Below are 14950 nucleotides of genomic sequence, written 5' to 3'. Positions count from 1 at the left end.
TCAAGTGGACTAATTAAACCCATCTGTGAAATCAGCAGAGAAGCCCAGCCAAAGAGATGCTTTTCGCTGCTTCGTCATCATGCAAATTGTATAAGAGATAAAAAAAATACAGGGTTATTGAAAAGCCATTTTGCTTCTGTTCATCTATAGGAGGAAATTCCCAAGACAGAATAACTCTCAAAAGTTATTCTGAGAGCAATGACTCTTATTTCCTGCTTCTCTGGAGAAGGGCTCATTCAAGGATTATTATTTTTTCACGCAGCAAGTTGAGACAATGGTTTTAAACTGATCATAACCGAGCAACTGTTAGGTTCAGGAAAACCTCAGTAATACCTGATGAGAAATTGTTATTAGCTGCTTAGAAACTATTTTATGTAGGTTTTTGCGTGATCTTCGAGGCAAATCAACAGGGCTCCAACAAAACATACTGAAGGAGTTATTTCCCGTGGAAGAGTCAAGGCTGGGAGTGGGAGGGTGGGAGATACTTACAGGAAACGTAATATATGGACTTTGCCAGCCAAAGGAACTTTGTTATCAGGACCAATTCCTGAGGCTCAGCATTTTAATGGACAGATTTCCTACCAAAGGAAGTCCACTTTTTGCCTCCCATCAGGAAACTGATTTTTTTTTTTTTTTTGCAAAACTACATCTATCAGTGGTAGTCAGCTATCACTTCTTAAAGACAGAGAACTGCATCAAACAGAATGCAAGTTTTGGGTCATCTGAGGATCTAGATGCCATCACTATGCCAATACTCAGCTCTATTTCCTTTTATTCACCTGGTGCCACAGTGAAGCCGTGGAAATCCTCAATGATTTGCCCAGATACACTCATGTATTTGATTTGGTCTAATACGTTGAGGTTCATTCCTGACAAAGATAAGAGGCTCTGTTGGAGAGCAGACAATGTGATCCAGGCTTGGGAGTACAGATGGTTCTGAATGGTAAAGAAGGGTTGCTGATCATAGTTTAAGGGACCTATTCCCATTTATCTGAAAATATTCCTTGTTTTTATTGGATATTCCTTCCACATTCACCAAGGACTGTGTGTGTGGAAAAAACATTCACCCCATCAATAGGAAATAGAAGTTGAAATCAATTGATTGACAATTGACGCAGAATTATTATTTTTTGCAACGTGGCACCAGGGCTGAAATACTTTCGTGCACTCGGTCACACTGGAATTTTAAAGTGGCACTCGGATGCGATGGTTTCTTCCTTCCAGCTCTATACAGGGCTGGTGCCCAAGAAGTTTGATTTCTGGCTCAGAAATATAACTTCCCTTTGTTCAACCTCTGAACCAAAACGGAATGACAGAACAGATTCGGTGGACTGGAACTGCCAGGGACAATATACTGACTAGTTTATTGTGGTTCTCAAGGTCACCTTTAAAAGGTGACTCAAAAGAAAAGCAGAAGTCCCAGGCATACATTGCTCTCCACACCTAGGCAACAAATCCCCACCCAACTACGCCTGCAGGGGAAACTTAGATTCGCATGCAAATTATAGGAGGAAGCATTTTCTAGGTAAATGGAAGGGTGTGGCAGAAATAGGACCTTCCCAGCAAGCCCCTTTTTTTTTTGCAATGCAGAGAAAAACAGGTGGGAAGCTTCCTGGCACACTCAAAGTGGGAGGAAGCGGGAGGGAACAGCCTGTGGGACATTGAATGGGCACCCACACAACAGAAGGGAAAGCCACATGAAGAATGAACTAGAAAACTAGAATTAAGTAGCAGACAGGGAAGCAATGAAACTGCACAAAAACTTTCATTTGCAGACAAGGTAGGGTTAAAATGGAGTATCCTTTCCCCCCCCAAAGCAAAAGAGTACATAAGGGTGTCTCTGTATGCAAGGAGGAGTAACACACACAGTGGAAATGGAAACGGTATTAACTTATGACTAAGGCAGAGGTTTTTAAACGGTGGTCTGAGTTCCATTTGGGTAGCTTGTGGAAAGGCAGCAACAGAGTCAAATTATCTGTACTCAGCCCTGCACTTAATTTTCCTTGATGTGTGGATGGAGGACTGTGCGTGAGTCAGGTGGCTCAATGGAGATGTCAGTCACCAACGTGACACCCAGAAATCTCCACGCTGTCGCAACTGGGCCCATGTCTGTAGCAAAACATGCCCGGGGAATTTCAAACATGGCCTGTTCCTTAATTGTTAGGAGTACAGTGGTACCTCGGTTTTCGAGCGCCTTGGAAGCCGAACGTTTTGGTTTCCGAATGCCAAAAACCCGGACGTAAATGCTTCAGTTTTTGAATGAGCCTCGGAAGTCGAATGGCTTCTGCTGCGCTTTTTTCAATTTTCTCCATTGACTTTGCCAAACGCCCATTGCGCCTCCATTGTCGAATGTTTCAGAAGTCGAACAGTCTTCTGGAACGGATTACGTTCAGCAACCAAGGTACCACTGTATATTACTTCTGTTTGCTAGGCTTCAGGGTTATAGTTTGGGGGGGGGGAGAGAGATATCTTGCAAGGTGGCCTGCCCATGTTGCAAAGTACTGCAACCAGTTACTGCAAGGCAGTTACAGGCTTACCACCAAGGCAATGAGAAAAACTATCTACAAAGTTGACCCAAGGTCAATCAATGATCTCCAGGAAAGTATGCTGACAATGGAACTCCTTTGCGAGAGAATGAGTTTAAAGTTCTCATCTATCCTGGCAGTAAGGGAGAAGTGAACAGGGTTTTTAGTACACTTAAGAGACTGAGGAAAGGCTCACAACCAAACACTTCAGGTACTCAGGGAGAAGGCATTGGAGAAGGGGCAGTTCAGAAGAGAAAATGTGCTTCCAGATAAGGATAGGAAGTGGGGGAGAAGCACAACACAGGCTTCATAAATATAAGTCGTGGGGAGAAGGAGGCAGCTACCCTGACCCATAGAATGGGGTGCTTGAAGCAAGTCGACTGAAGGAAGGAAGCCTGCAAAGCTGTAATTCAGAGAAGATGGGAGAGTACAGACAATATGGGAACCATGGGGAGTGAAAGGTATACTCTGTATCAGGCTAATGAGGATAATCCAAGCCACTAATTGTTCCTTAAGTACATTAAAGGGTGACTGAAGAGACAAGCCCCAAAAATTTTCTTCTTCATCCTTTCACAGCTTTGCACCCCCTTATTTCTTCTTCCACACCCATCGCTCAGTTCACACAGCTTTATTCCCAGCCGCCATTGCTTCCCGGTTTTGGGAAAGGCCATTGCTCAACAGTAGAGCGTCTGCTTCACACGCAGAAGGCGCCAGGATCAAGCCCAAACATCTCCGTGTAGTTGCTGGAAATATCCCATGAGGGTCATCCAGCCCAGCGCTCGAATCTGTTGCCCAAGCGCCCACTGCCCTTTGCTAGACTTGTGGCTTCTCCACACCCCCCAACTTCTCTTTTTAACCCACGTGCAAGATTGCACACACGGACTTCCCTTTTTCTTTTAGATCGCTCAAAGGCCTTTCACAACCGTCTCATGTGATTTTGGGTTCATTCATGAGATAGGGCACATATTCTTGCAACAGAAGGCCAAACCCGAGTGCATCAAAGTTCAGCAGGACTCACCCCCCTAGTTAAGGGTCCTTGCATCCTTAAGAGGCATAAGCAGACCCTATAAGCGCCCCTATTTTCCGGGGACACTCTCAGTTTCTGATGAAATCAAGGAATGTACCACTGTTCCTTAAAGGTAAAGAGACCCCTAACCATTAGGTCCAGTTCTGACCAACTCTGGGGTTGCGGCGCTCGTCTCGCTCTATAGGCCGAGGGAGCCGGCGTTTATCCACAGACAGCTTCCGGGTCATGTGGCCAGCAGGACTAAGCCGCTTCTGGCGAACCAGAGCAGCGCACGGAAACGCCGTTTACCTTCCCGCCGGAGTGGTACCTATTTATCTACTTGCACTTTGAGGTGCTTTCGAACTGCTAGGTTGACAGGAGCAGGGACCGAGCAACGGGAGCTCACACCGTCATTGTGGGGATTCGAACCACCGACCTTCTGATCGGCAAGCCCTAGGCTCTGTGGTTTAACCCACTCGCCACCCGTGTCCTTCTGTTCCTTAGGACATCCCTCTTTTCAGGGGAGAAACGTTGGAGGGGATGGAATAGGACGTCCCTATTTTCAGGGGAGAAACGTTGGAGGGGATGGAATAGGACGTCCCTATTTTCAGGGGAGAAGCGTTGGAGGGGATGGAATAGGACGTCCCGCTTTTCAGGGGAGAAACGTTGGAGGGGATGGAATAGGACGTCCCTATTTTCAGGGGAGAAACGTTGGAGGGGATGGAATAGGACGTCCCTATTTTCAGGGGAGAAATGTTGGAGGGGATGGAATAGGACGTCCCTATTTTCCGCAAAGAAGCTTTGGAGGGGATGGAATAGGACGCCCCTGTTTTCAGGGGAGAAACGTTGGAGGGTATGCACATGTAAACGCCCCCCCCAAAAAGTCTTGGGGGGGGGGCAGAGTAAGGAAAGAGGAAGGGAGGGGAATTAGAAGGAAAGTGAGAGAAAAGTGGGCGTGTCTAAGAGCAGACTTAAGACACTTGGGAACGAAGTTTCACGGGTGGGTTCGAAACACAGGCGGACTGAGCATCCACGGAGCGGGTTGTGAGTTTAGGTGGGTGCTGAAGCGCATGCGCCTTCCTCCGACGCTCCTCCGGCCTGCTCCCCCACCCCTTACTTTATCCGGAGGAGCAGCGAAAGAAGAACTTTAGAACGTCGGGGCCGCGCGCGCGCGCGCGGATCGAACGTTGCCGCGGGAGCGCGCTCGCCCCCTCAGAACGTTCACCGATCGGGAGCGTGCGCGCCGGTTAGAACTTTCGCGCGGGGTGGGTGGGTGGGGGCAGCGCATATGCGCGCGCATACAGAACTTTCGAAAGAGGGAGGGAGGCGGTGGCGCGCGTGCGCGTGCCCGCTCCCCTTTCGCCCCCTCCCCCCCCGTCCTATATTTCACTTTCTACCTCAGAAGGCCTAGTTTTCTCCCCCCCTCCCCTCACGGAACCGGGTTCGAATTCCCCTCAGGCGGGACTTTCCCCCCTCACGAATCCCCTCAGGTAAGCTCCGCGCTTGGCTTTCGCCCCCTCTCCGCCGCCCCTCCCCCCTTCTCTCTCTCTCTCTGAGGTAATTTCTCCTCACAAACCGTCCCCCGCTCCCCTTCCCTTCCGCTCACCCGTCCATGGCACACGAAGGCGACCCGAAAGGGAAGCGGAGCTGGACGCGCTGGAATAGCAGGAGCGGGCTCAACGGCTACGTGTTATATAGACTCACAAAATGGCGGCGCGGGGCGGGACCCGCCCTCGGCTCCTTTTGAGGCGCCGGGGCCCCATTGGCTAGGCGGAGCTGTCACCTTGACGAGGCGGGCGGCGGGGCTCCTCCCGCTCCGTGGCTCCCATTGGGTGCGGCTAGGCGACGGGGGCGGGCTCCGGCTCCGGCGCGCGTTGCGATTGGCGCGATGACGACGTCGCCTCGAGCGTCGGGCGGGAGGCCATTTTGGGGGCGGGCTCGCCTCGCTGCCCGCTCGGTCTTCCAGCGTGGGCGGCCCGCCGGCGGCCATTTTGGGTATGGGCAAAAGAATGCAAGCGCGTGGATGGGTCTTGGAAGCGAACGCGGCGGGCGTCGGAAGCCTGGCACGTGAGGCTCCCGCGGCCATTTTGAGAACGGGCATATCGAACTATATATGTTTCCAGTACTGTAATACATTTGTAGCTGGACCCCGAGTTCAGGTGCTGACAATTCAACAACAAAACAAGTAATTTTAGACCCTGGATTTCATAGTCTCTTTTGAGTCCCCCTAAAAAAAGGGGTAGGAAAAATTCAGGAAATGATTCTGTGATTTGTAGAACTATGGAACTCCCTGCCACAAGGAAGTCGTTCTGGTAAAAGGTTTTAGCAATTCCCAAAGAGGGGTTAGATATCCATAGAAAATGTGCTCCATAAAATGTGCTGGGGGTTGTTTTTATTTTGATTACGTGTTTGGTGTTTTTATATTGTATCCTGTGAGAACTGCAAGGTATAGGGTGATTAATAATAATAATAAAATTAATAATAATAATAATAATAATAATAATAATAATAATAATAATAATAATAATAATAATAGGTTTTCCCAGTAGTGATGTATGGAAGTGAGAGCTGGACCACAAAGAAGGCTGATCGCTGAAGAATGGATGCTTTTGAATTCTGATGCTGGAGGAGACTCTTGAGAGTCCCATGGACTGCAAGAAGATCCAACCTCTCCATTCGGAAGGAAATCAACCCTGAGTGCTCACTGGAAGGACAGATCCTGAAGCTGAGGCTCCAAGGCTTTGGCCACCTCAGGAGAAGAGAAGACTCTCTGGAAAAGACCCTGATGCTGGGAAAGATGGAGGGCACAAGGAGAAGGGGACGACAGAGGACAAGATGGTGGGACTGTGTTCTCAAAAGGACCAGCATGAGTTTGACCCAACTGCGGGAGGCAGTGGAAGACAGGAGGGCCTGGCGTGTTCTGGTCCAGGGGGTCACCAAGAGGTGGACACCACTAAATGACTCAACAACAACATGTCAAGCACTGCCTCTTTGGGGCTGGCGCTGCTCCTGCACCACCATTTTGGGGGCCAGTGAGACTCAGTAATTTTCTCCCATCTCGGGTTGGCCCTGGAGAAATTTCCAGCCGAATTTGGGGGAACCACCGTTGTGTCCAGCTATTTCAATTGCTTTTGTTCGATTTGCTCATTGCAGACAGCAGAAAGCCTGTAACTTTCGAAAACAAACCTGGTTTGCAATGGGGGTTGAATAATTTCGATGGCAACTATAGCTACTGTCAACCGCGGAGGGAGAACATAAGGCGCGTGAGGCAGAAACCGGGAGAAATGACTACATGGTAGTTGGGGAAGGAGACCTGGGGTTGGGGAATGAAGAATGGGAATGCAAGAAAGGCGTTTTAAATTCAGTTTTCTTTGCTTTCATTTCAGGCTCCCGTCTCCAGTTCACCAGCTGTTTGGCAGCAACAGTGGCGCACGCTTATTCTGTTACACGGCTGTATTCGGTTTCGGCCGGGTGGGATGTAATTTCAATGCCAGGTTGTCTTTCTTTGCCCGTGGCAGGATGAAATCGCCCTCCCCTCTACCCCCCATTTAGCCGAGAGACTTGTGAACTTGCGGGCCCGCCAGGGCACTAAACTCCAAACCTTCTGCAAGAGGCAGAAATCTGGGCTCTGCGACTGAAAGGAATCCTGGAAAACCGAGTGTGTTTCTTACTCAGATCTCGTTGCAAACATCAGAGGTTGTAGTCAACAAAGCTTTTCCTCAGTGCAGACCCAGTGATTTTAACTAAACCGAGTTAACTAAACCATTAGGTCCAGTCGCGGACAACTCTGGGGTTGTGGCGCTCATCTCACTTTATTGGCCGAGGGAGCTGGCGTACAGCTTCCGGGTCATGTGGCCAGCAGGACTAAGCCGTTTCTGGCAAACCAGACTTTGGCCACCTTAGGAGAAGAGAAGACTCCCTGGAAAAGACCCTGATGTTGGGAAAAATGGAGGGCACAAGAAGAAGACAGAGGACGAGATGGTGGGACAGTGTTCTCAAAGCTACCAGCAGGAGTTTGACCAAACTGGGGGAGGCAGTGGAAGACAGGAGGGACTGGCGTGCTCTGGTCCAGGGGGTCACGAAGAGGCGGACACCACTAAATGTCTCAACAACAACGAGACTGCACACACAGCGTGCACTTGAAGCACATTTAAGACTCCCTTCCCTAAAAAAATAAAATAAAATCCTGGGAACTGTAGTTTAAGGGTGCCAGGAAGTGTAGCTCTGTGAGGGACTACAATTCCCAGGAAGCCAAATTCCTTTAACGGTATGGTGTGTCGGCCGGCCGTATGATTTTCCTAACCTTTCTGATGTGTGTGCTTCTGATTAAGCAACGAGAACTAAATCAAAAAACCCCAAAGGCAAGGAACAATTTTCAGCAGATTCTGCACCCTGCCAAATCTCCCAAAAATTTTGCAAACGGGCGAGGCTCCATCTTGTTTTGGCATTTTCTGTTCATATAATTTCGACACTTTCCTGCTTTGGGCTGCTCCTTTCTGATTACTCATTTCCTCGTATACACTATGAAAAGAGAGAGGGGGGTGGGGGGGAACCACGCCAGCCATTTCCTGCCTATTGTGGTGCGGAATTTTGTTGAAACCACAAGCTACAGTAGTACAAAATGCCAGAACCTAGACTCCCCAGCACGGCAAATGGTTTCAAACAGCTTTTTTTTTTTTGCAGAAAGTGCAACGTTCTGGGCATCCTCCCCGTTACCGGTCAGTTTATTTCGGCAGTTTCCACACCACTCCTAAAATATACCGTATTTTTCGCACTATAGGACACACTTTTCCCCCTCCAAAAATGAAGGGGAAATGTGTGTGCGTCCTATGGTGCGAATGCAGGCTTTCGCTGAAGCCTGGAGAACGAGAGGGGTCGGTGCGCACTGACCCCTCTCGCTCTCCAGGCTTCAGGAGAGACCCACCGCCAGCCCCACAAGCTCGGGGGACAGCGGGGAGGCGGAACGCCGCCATCCCGCTGTCCCCCGACTTGGCTAGAAGGCTGGCGGGGGGAGAAGCCTGCTCCTCCCCGTCGCCAGCCCCGCAAACTCGGGAGACAGTGGGAGAGGCGCAGCGCGCCATCCCGCTGTCTCCCGACATGGTTTGGAGGCTGGCGGAGGGCTTCTTCCTCCCCCAGCCCCGCAAGCTCCCAGAGCGATGCCAAAGCAGCGCTCTGGGTCCCGTTCTGGGGGAGGGGGGAAGGGCCCTGGGTTCCGTGCCTTGGAGGGGGAAATAATTTTTCCCCTTTATTCCCCCCCCCAATCTAGGTGCGTCCTATGGACCGGTGTGTCCTATAGTGCGAAAAATGCGGTAAAATAAAAATGCATTCCATTTTATATGTGTGTACAAAAAGGTGAATACACCTAGGGCTGAAAAGAACGCTTTGTAGAAGACCTCCTTCCTTCTTTCGGGAGGGTATTCTAAAGCCAGGGTGCCACCACCGAAAAGGACCTGCTACCTTTGGCTCCTTAATGCAGCTTTTCAGCAGAAGGTAGGAATTCCAGAAGCTCGCTTTCTGCATGCTTGTATCAGGGCTGTGTATCATCTATACAGTGGTACCTCAGGTTAAGTACTTAATTCGTTCTGGAGGTCCGTACTTAACCTGAAACTGTTCCTAACCTGAAGCACCACTTTAGCTAATGGGGCCTCCTGCTGCTGCCACGCCGCCAGAGCACGATTTCTGTTCTCATCCTGAAGCAAAGTTCTTAACCCGAGGTACTATTTCTGGGTTAGCGGAGTCTGTAACCTGAAGACTTGTAACCCGAGGTACTACTGTACACATGGCTATCTAGGTGATTCTCACGTCTCATATTTTCCAGGCTAAATATACCCAGCTCCTTCAACCATTCCTCCTGAGATGTTTTTAAGAGTGTTTTCAACTGTTGTAGAAATGGCTTTTTTTGCTTTGAAACCATGCCTCTGCTTGGGGAGGGCGGGCGAGGCATAAATTCAAGAAACAACGGCGTACGAACGAGCAGGTTGTTTGGAAACGATCAAACGCCCAAGATTCGCTTCCTTTAGTTTTTAAAAAGCGGTTCGTTCTGGCGCCTGCATTATAAAGTTCAGCGATGGCTGGCTTATATATTATATACAGAGGTGGCAGAAACATCAACGAGGGACGAAGGGATCATTTTCCGCCCTCCGCACGCCGCAAGGTCCATCGCTAAATAATTCAGGGCAGCGATGGTTTATTCATGCCCGCCAGCTCCTTTCATCTCATCCGAGTGTCATGGAAACTTCCCGTCGGAGCAAACAGATGGAAACGGCCCGGCGTGGTTTCAGAAAGCCATCCTTAAATTCCAACTTGTCTACAGCATCTGAACAACCCTTTAAACAAACAAAAGTGAAAATCACACACAAATTTGCACCCGTCGTTGGTCCTTAAACAAGTAGAAATTAACGGAGATGGCTGTTAATTTCAGTGGGCCTACTCTGGAGCAGGGGAGGGGCAGAAATCGGCTCTGGTTCGCATCTAAAAGCGGGCATGCTTAATTCCCAAAACAATGAGCGGAACAAAACGTGGTCCTTCTTTGAAATTGGCATTTCGTGGTGACAGCAGTCACGAAATTAAAAGACGCCTGCTTCTTGGGAGAAAAGCAATGACAAACCTAGACAGCATCTTAAAAAGCAGAGACATCACCTTGCTGACAAAAGTCTGTATAGTTCAAGCTCTGGTTTTCCCAGGAGTGATGTATGGAAGTGAGAGCTGGACCATCAAGAAGGCTGATCACGAAAGAATGGATGCTTTTGAATTATGGTGCTGGAGGAGACTCTTGAGAGTCCCATTGACTGCCAGAAGATCAAACCTCTCCATTCGGAAGGAAATCAGCCCTGAGTGCTCACTGGAAGGACAGATCCTGAAGCTGAGGCTCCAAGACTTTGGCCACCTCAGGAGAAGAGAAGACTCCCTGGAAAAGACCCTGATGTTGGCGTGCTCTGGTCCATGAGGTCACGAAGAGTCGGAAACGACTAAACAACAACAACCGGGTTCTGCATTGCTGTTTGTCATCCAAGGGCTCAGCTGGAAAAATAGAACACGGTGAAAATAACCAAATCAGGGGTTTGTTTTGTTATTTTCCAGCCATAACCCGCTGGAACGCAGTTCCACCACCTCTACGTTTCGGCTCCCGAACGCCGCAAACCCAGAAGTCAGTGTTCTGGTTTGTTAATGTTCTTTGGAACCCGAACGTCCGACGCAGCTTCTGATTGGTCGCAGGAGCTCCCTGCAGCCAATCGGAAGCTACACCTTGGTTCCCGAATGTTTTCGGAAGTCGAACGGACTTCTGGAATGGTTTCCGTTCGGCTTCCGAGGTACCACTTTATAAGAGAACAAGGGTTCTTGTGAGTTCTGACGCCTCTTTCCCCAGAAAAATGGCACTGGATTACCAACTATCGAAGATGAAGATGATGGACTATATGGAACTTGCCAAACTGACCAGGAGACTCCAAGACCAGAGAGAAGAGACGGTGGAAGAAGATTGGAAGAAGTTTAAGGAATATTTGGAAAAACATGTTAATATTAAAATCTTAGAATAGCTTTGGAAGTGGATATAGGCTGTAGGGTTAGAAGTAGAAGACAGCGTACTTTAAAATATTATTTGTAAGCGATAAAACATGAAGTTATTTTAAGTGTGATTTAAAAAAAATGGTTAGAAACTATGATATATAAAGATAAAGATGAAGTAAAATGAAAATCAGATAGGTGGGACTTGGGGAAGCCTGCTTAATGTTTAAGAAAATAAGGATAGGACAAGAATTTGTTTTTCTGTTTGTGTTTTTTATTTGTGTTATAAAAAGAAGAAAAAATTTTGAAGAAGAGAAACGGCACTGGTAATTGTATCAGGGACAGTCGCTTGCAAAAAAGAAAACATAATGGGTCCATTTGGTGGAACGTGTGATGAGAGGTTAGGAGAAGTTCTCCATCACGACTTGTCCTTCAGCGCCGAAGAGTCTCCCTCTTGTACTTCCTTCGGCACAATGTGGGCAAGGTCTTCAACAGAAGGTTCCAGGAAGCCGAAATGTCTGTTTCCTAAACTTCGCCGCCTCTGAGATCTGACTTGTTCTTTCTTTCTTTCTTTCTTTCTTTCTTTCTTTCTTTCTTTCTTTCTTTCTTTCTTTCTTTCTTTCTTTCTCACCCCCTTCGTTCCCACCCACCGAAGGCTCCTGGGAACTGCAGTCTGTTCCGGGTGCTGGGAACTGTAGCACAGCGAGGGGTTACACTGCAGTTCCCAGAATTATTTTGGGGGGAAGAAATATCCTTTAAACGTGTTGTGTGTCTGCAGGCAGCTGAAGCCGAACGCATGCCTTGCGGCGGAGGCAATCTCCTTAGGAAACACGGACAGTGCAAAAACTCAAGGAAACTGTCTCATCTAACTGGTCACAGTCCCGGCGTTGGGGTAGAGAAACCATGACCATGATCTCCGCACCGTGCCTGAGAAAACTCCCCTTTAATAGCTAGAAATAGGTGCAAGTATCTTTCCCCCGTTAAAAAAATATAGCCCCTTTCTCTGGCCTCTGTTTCTTCTCCTCTAACTGGTTTTTCCTCTCCGGATTCTTTGCATTCTTCCACCCCATCGAGAAATTGAGTGTCTTATTTAGACAAACAGACCCCTTTGCCTTGTGCAAAAGGAAAGGCTCCTCTGATGGCCTCTCTGAGAAATGCAAACTTGTTGCTGCTTTTCTGTGCATTGCACAGACACCTGCACCCATCTCTTTGAGGCGGCCGAAATTTTATCCGCCCAATCGATCGCCCACACTCCTTAGTTCTGTCATGCTGTCCCAGGATTTCCCCTCTCCCCGGGTCCTTCTGGGATTGTCCCTGGATAACCGGGGCACTTGGAGGGGATGCTTCCATACTCACAGAACTGAAGGAGCGCCTCCACCCCCATCGTTCTGCCTGGACGCTGAGGTCCAGCTCCGAGGGCCTTCTGGCGGTTCCCTCCCTGCAAGAAGCGAGGTTACAGGGAACCAGGCACAGGGCCTTCTCAGTGGTGGTGCCCGCCCTGTGGAACACCCTCCCGTCAGATGTCAAGGAGATAAATGACTCTCTGACTTTTAGAAGACATCTGAAGGCAGCCCTGTTTAGGGAAGCTTTTAATATTTGATGAATTATTGTATTTTAGTATTTTGCTGGAAGCCGCCCAGAGTGGCAGGGGAAACCCAGCCAGATGGGCGGGGTATAAATAATAAATTATTATTATTACTACTGCTACTACTAAAGTGGTACCTTGGTACTCAAACACCTTGGTACTCAGACAACTCGGAACCCAAATATTGCAAACCTGGAAGTAAGTGTTGCGGTTTGCAAACATTTTTCGGAAGCTGAACAAGTCCGTTTTGAGTGCCACGCTTCCGTTTTGAGCGTTATACTGAGTTCTGCCGTATTTTTGCTATTTATTTTGCGTTTTCCTTTCTGTGGCTCTTCTTTTGTTTTTATGACTGTGGAACCCAGCTCAGCTACTGAGTGATTGATTGATTGATTGATTGATTTTTGAAACACTTTGGTTTTGGAACGGAATTTCCAGAACGGATTAAGTTTGAGAACCAAGGTACCACTGTATCGGCCTCCCGTGATTTCTCCGAACCTGGAAGCTTTTGCACAGAGCTTGGCTGGGTGGAAGGAGCTGGTTTTTTTGCAGGAGCAAAACTGGAAGCCGTGTCCAGCGGAAATATTGCAGAAGCAGAGCGGAGGCAGCCAGATAAGCGGTTCACATTCCTTCAAGGCTTGCAGAAATAACAATGAGAAATGACGCCATACAGGAAAACAACAACATGTTGCATCTGGGAAGAGCGAATTGACCTTGCTCTGCCTCTTCAAGTACAGTACAGAGTCCCTTCTTCCTGTCTTAAGAGTTCCCTTGCTTCTGGCCGGTGATCAAGAGCCTTGCCGGAATGATATACAGTGATACCTTCAGGTTACAGACTCCGCTAACCCAGAAATATTACCTCAGGTTAAGAACTTTGCTTCAGGATGAGAACAGAAATCACGCGACAGCAGCGGGAGGCCCTATTAGGTAAAGTGGTGCTTCGGGTTAAGAACGGACCACCAGAAGGAATTAAGTACTTAACCCGAGGTACCACTGTATAGGGACACGGGTGGCGCTGTGGGTTAAACCCCAGAGCCTAGGGCTTGCCGATCAGAAGGTCGGCGGTTCGAATCCCCGTGACGGGGTGAGCTCCCATTGTTCGGTCCCTGCTCCTGCCCACCTAGCAGTTCGAAAGCGCGTCAAAGTGCAAGTAGATAAATAGGTACCACTCCGGCGGGAAGGTAAACGGCGTTTCCATGCGCTGCTCTGGTTCGCCAGAAGCGGCTTAGTCCTGCTGGCCACATGACCCGGAAGCTGTACGCCGGCTCCCTCGGCCAGTAAAGCGAGATGAGCGCCGCAACCCCAGAGTCGGCCACCACTGGACCTAAAGGTCAGGGGTCCCTTTACATTTACCAATGTATAACCTTGCATATAACGTTACAGGATGAATAAATTAAGCTCAGTAGCGCAGACCCTCCAAGTGCCCCTATTTCCCAGTCCCGGATTTACAAAAGCTATAATGAAACAAGCCCTTTATCGAGGCAGCATTTGGAGCGACATCTGTAACATCTGTCACAGTGTCTTCCCGCCCTCTGGTGGAAAGCTGGGCGGCATTGCAACAACAACAACAAAGTGAGGACCCCCGAAAAGTGGGGGGGGGGGGGAATAAAATTAACGGAGATGAAGGTCACGTTGGGTTGCAGAGGGCAATCTACTTTCAAAGAGAGTTTCCAAGCACATAAGGACTATCATTTACTTTTAAATATATAATCTGAGCCTGTGTGATTTTTTGCAGAGCTCACATCCACGCTATATATTTCAAACGCAAGGCTGGCCAGAACAAAGGATCCTGAGAACTCTAGTATATAGAAATGAGCAAACCAGGGATATTTTAGGGAGCAGGCAGGGCCCATGACATCCTAGGAGCCCACACAACACAAAACACTGTTGTTGCATGTAGGTTTTATTTTATTCGTTTTTTATCTTTTGGAAATGTACATCCAGGTTTGTCCCCTTTTAATTTTGGGGGGCCCCACAAAAGACTGGGGCCCTAGGCTAGAGCTTGTTTAGCTTCTACATAAATCCAGCACGGGACTTAACATTTGCAAAAGGACGGAGACGAAACGATTTATTCCTCTTTCTTGATCGTATACAAATTATACACATATACATATATGAGCCCGTTGTGACCATGCAGCAACCAAACGAGAGAGAGACCGCTGGGTCCCAGGGGTGTCTCGAGATTTGAGGGTGAGGCACTGATGCTACATGCATGGATCGGGGCCACCTCCTTAGCCGGGAAACAAATAGAACCCGCCCTCTACAAGGACACTGGAAATGTAGTAAAAAGGAAGTTAAGATTTGGACGCTGGAGCTCTGGGTTCAAGTCCCGGT

At 48.6% G+C, this 14950-nt stretch overlaps 1 protein-coding gene across 2 annotated transcripts in view; it reads right to left on the bottom strand.

The window, feature by feature from the left end:
* PTBP1 (polypyrimidine tract binding protein 1) overlaps positions 1-5273 on the bottom strand; it is a 36193-nt gene extending 30920 nt beyond the window's left edge. For both annotated transcript variants that reach the window (XM_081895624.1, XM_081895625.1), the window contains exon 1: positions 5138-5273. In XM_081895624.1, the coding sequence (XP_081751750.1) occupies positions 5138-5145 (8 nt within the window). In that variant the 5' untranslated portion in view covers positions 5146-5273. The remainder of the gene's footprint in view (positions 1-5137) is intronic.
* Between the last annotated feature and the right edge of the window lie 9677 nt (positions 5274-14950).

The sequence above is a fragment of the Podarcis melisellensis genome (genome assembly GCF_964234715.1).
Source record: "Podarcis melisellensis genome assembly, chromosome: 18".
NCBI classification, from domain to species: domain Eukaryota; kingdom Metazoa; phylum Chordata; class Lepidosauria; order Squamata; family Lacertidae; genus Podarcis; species Podarcis melisellensis.
This window is presented reverse-complemented; position numbering and strand designations above follow the sequence as displayed.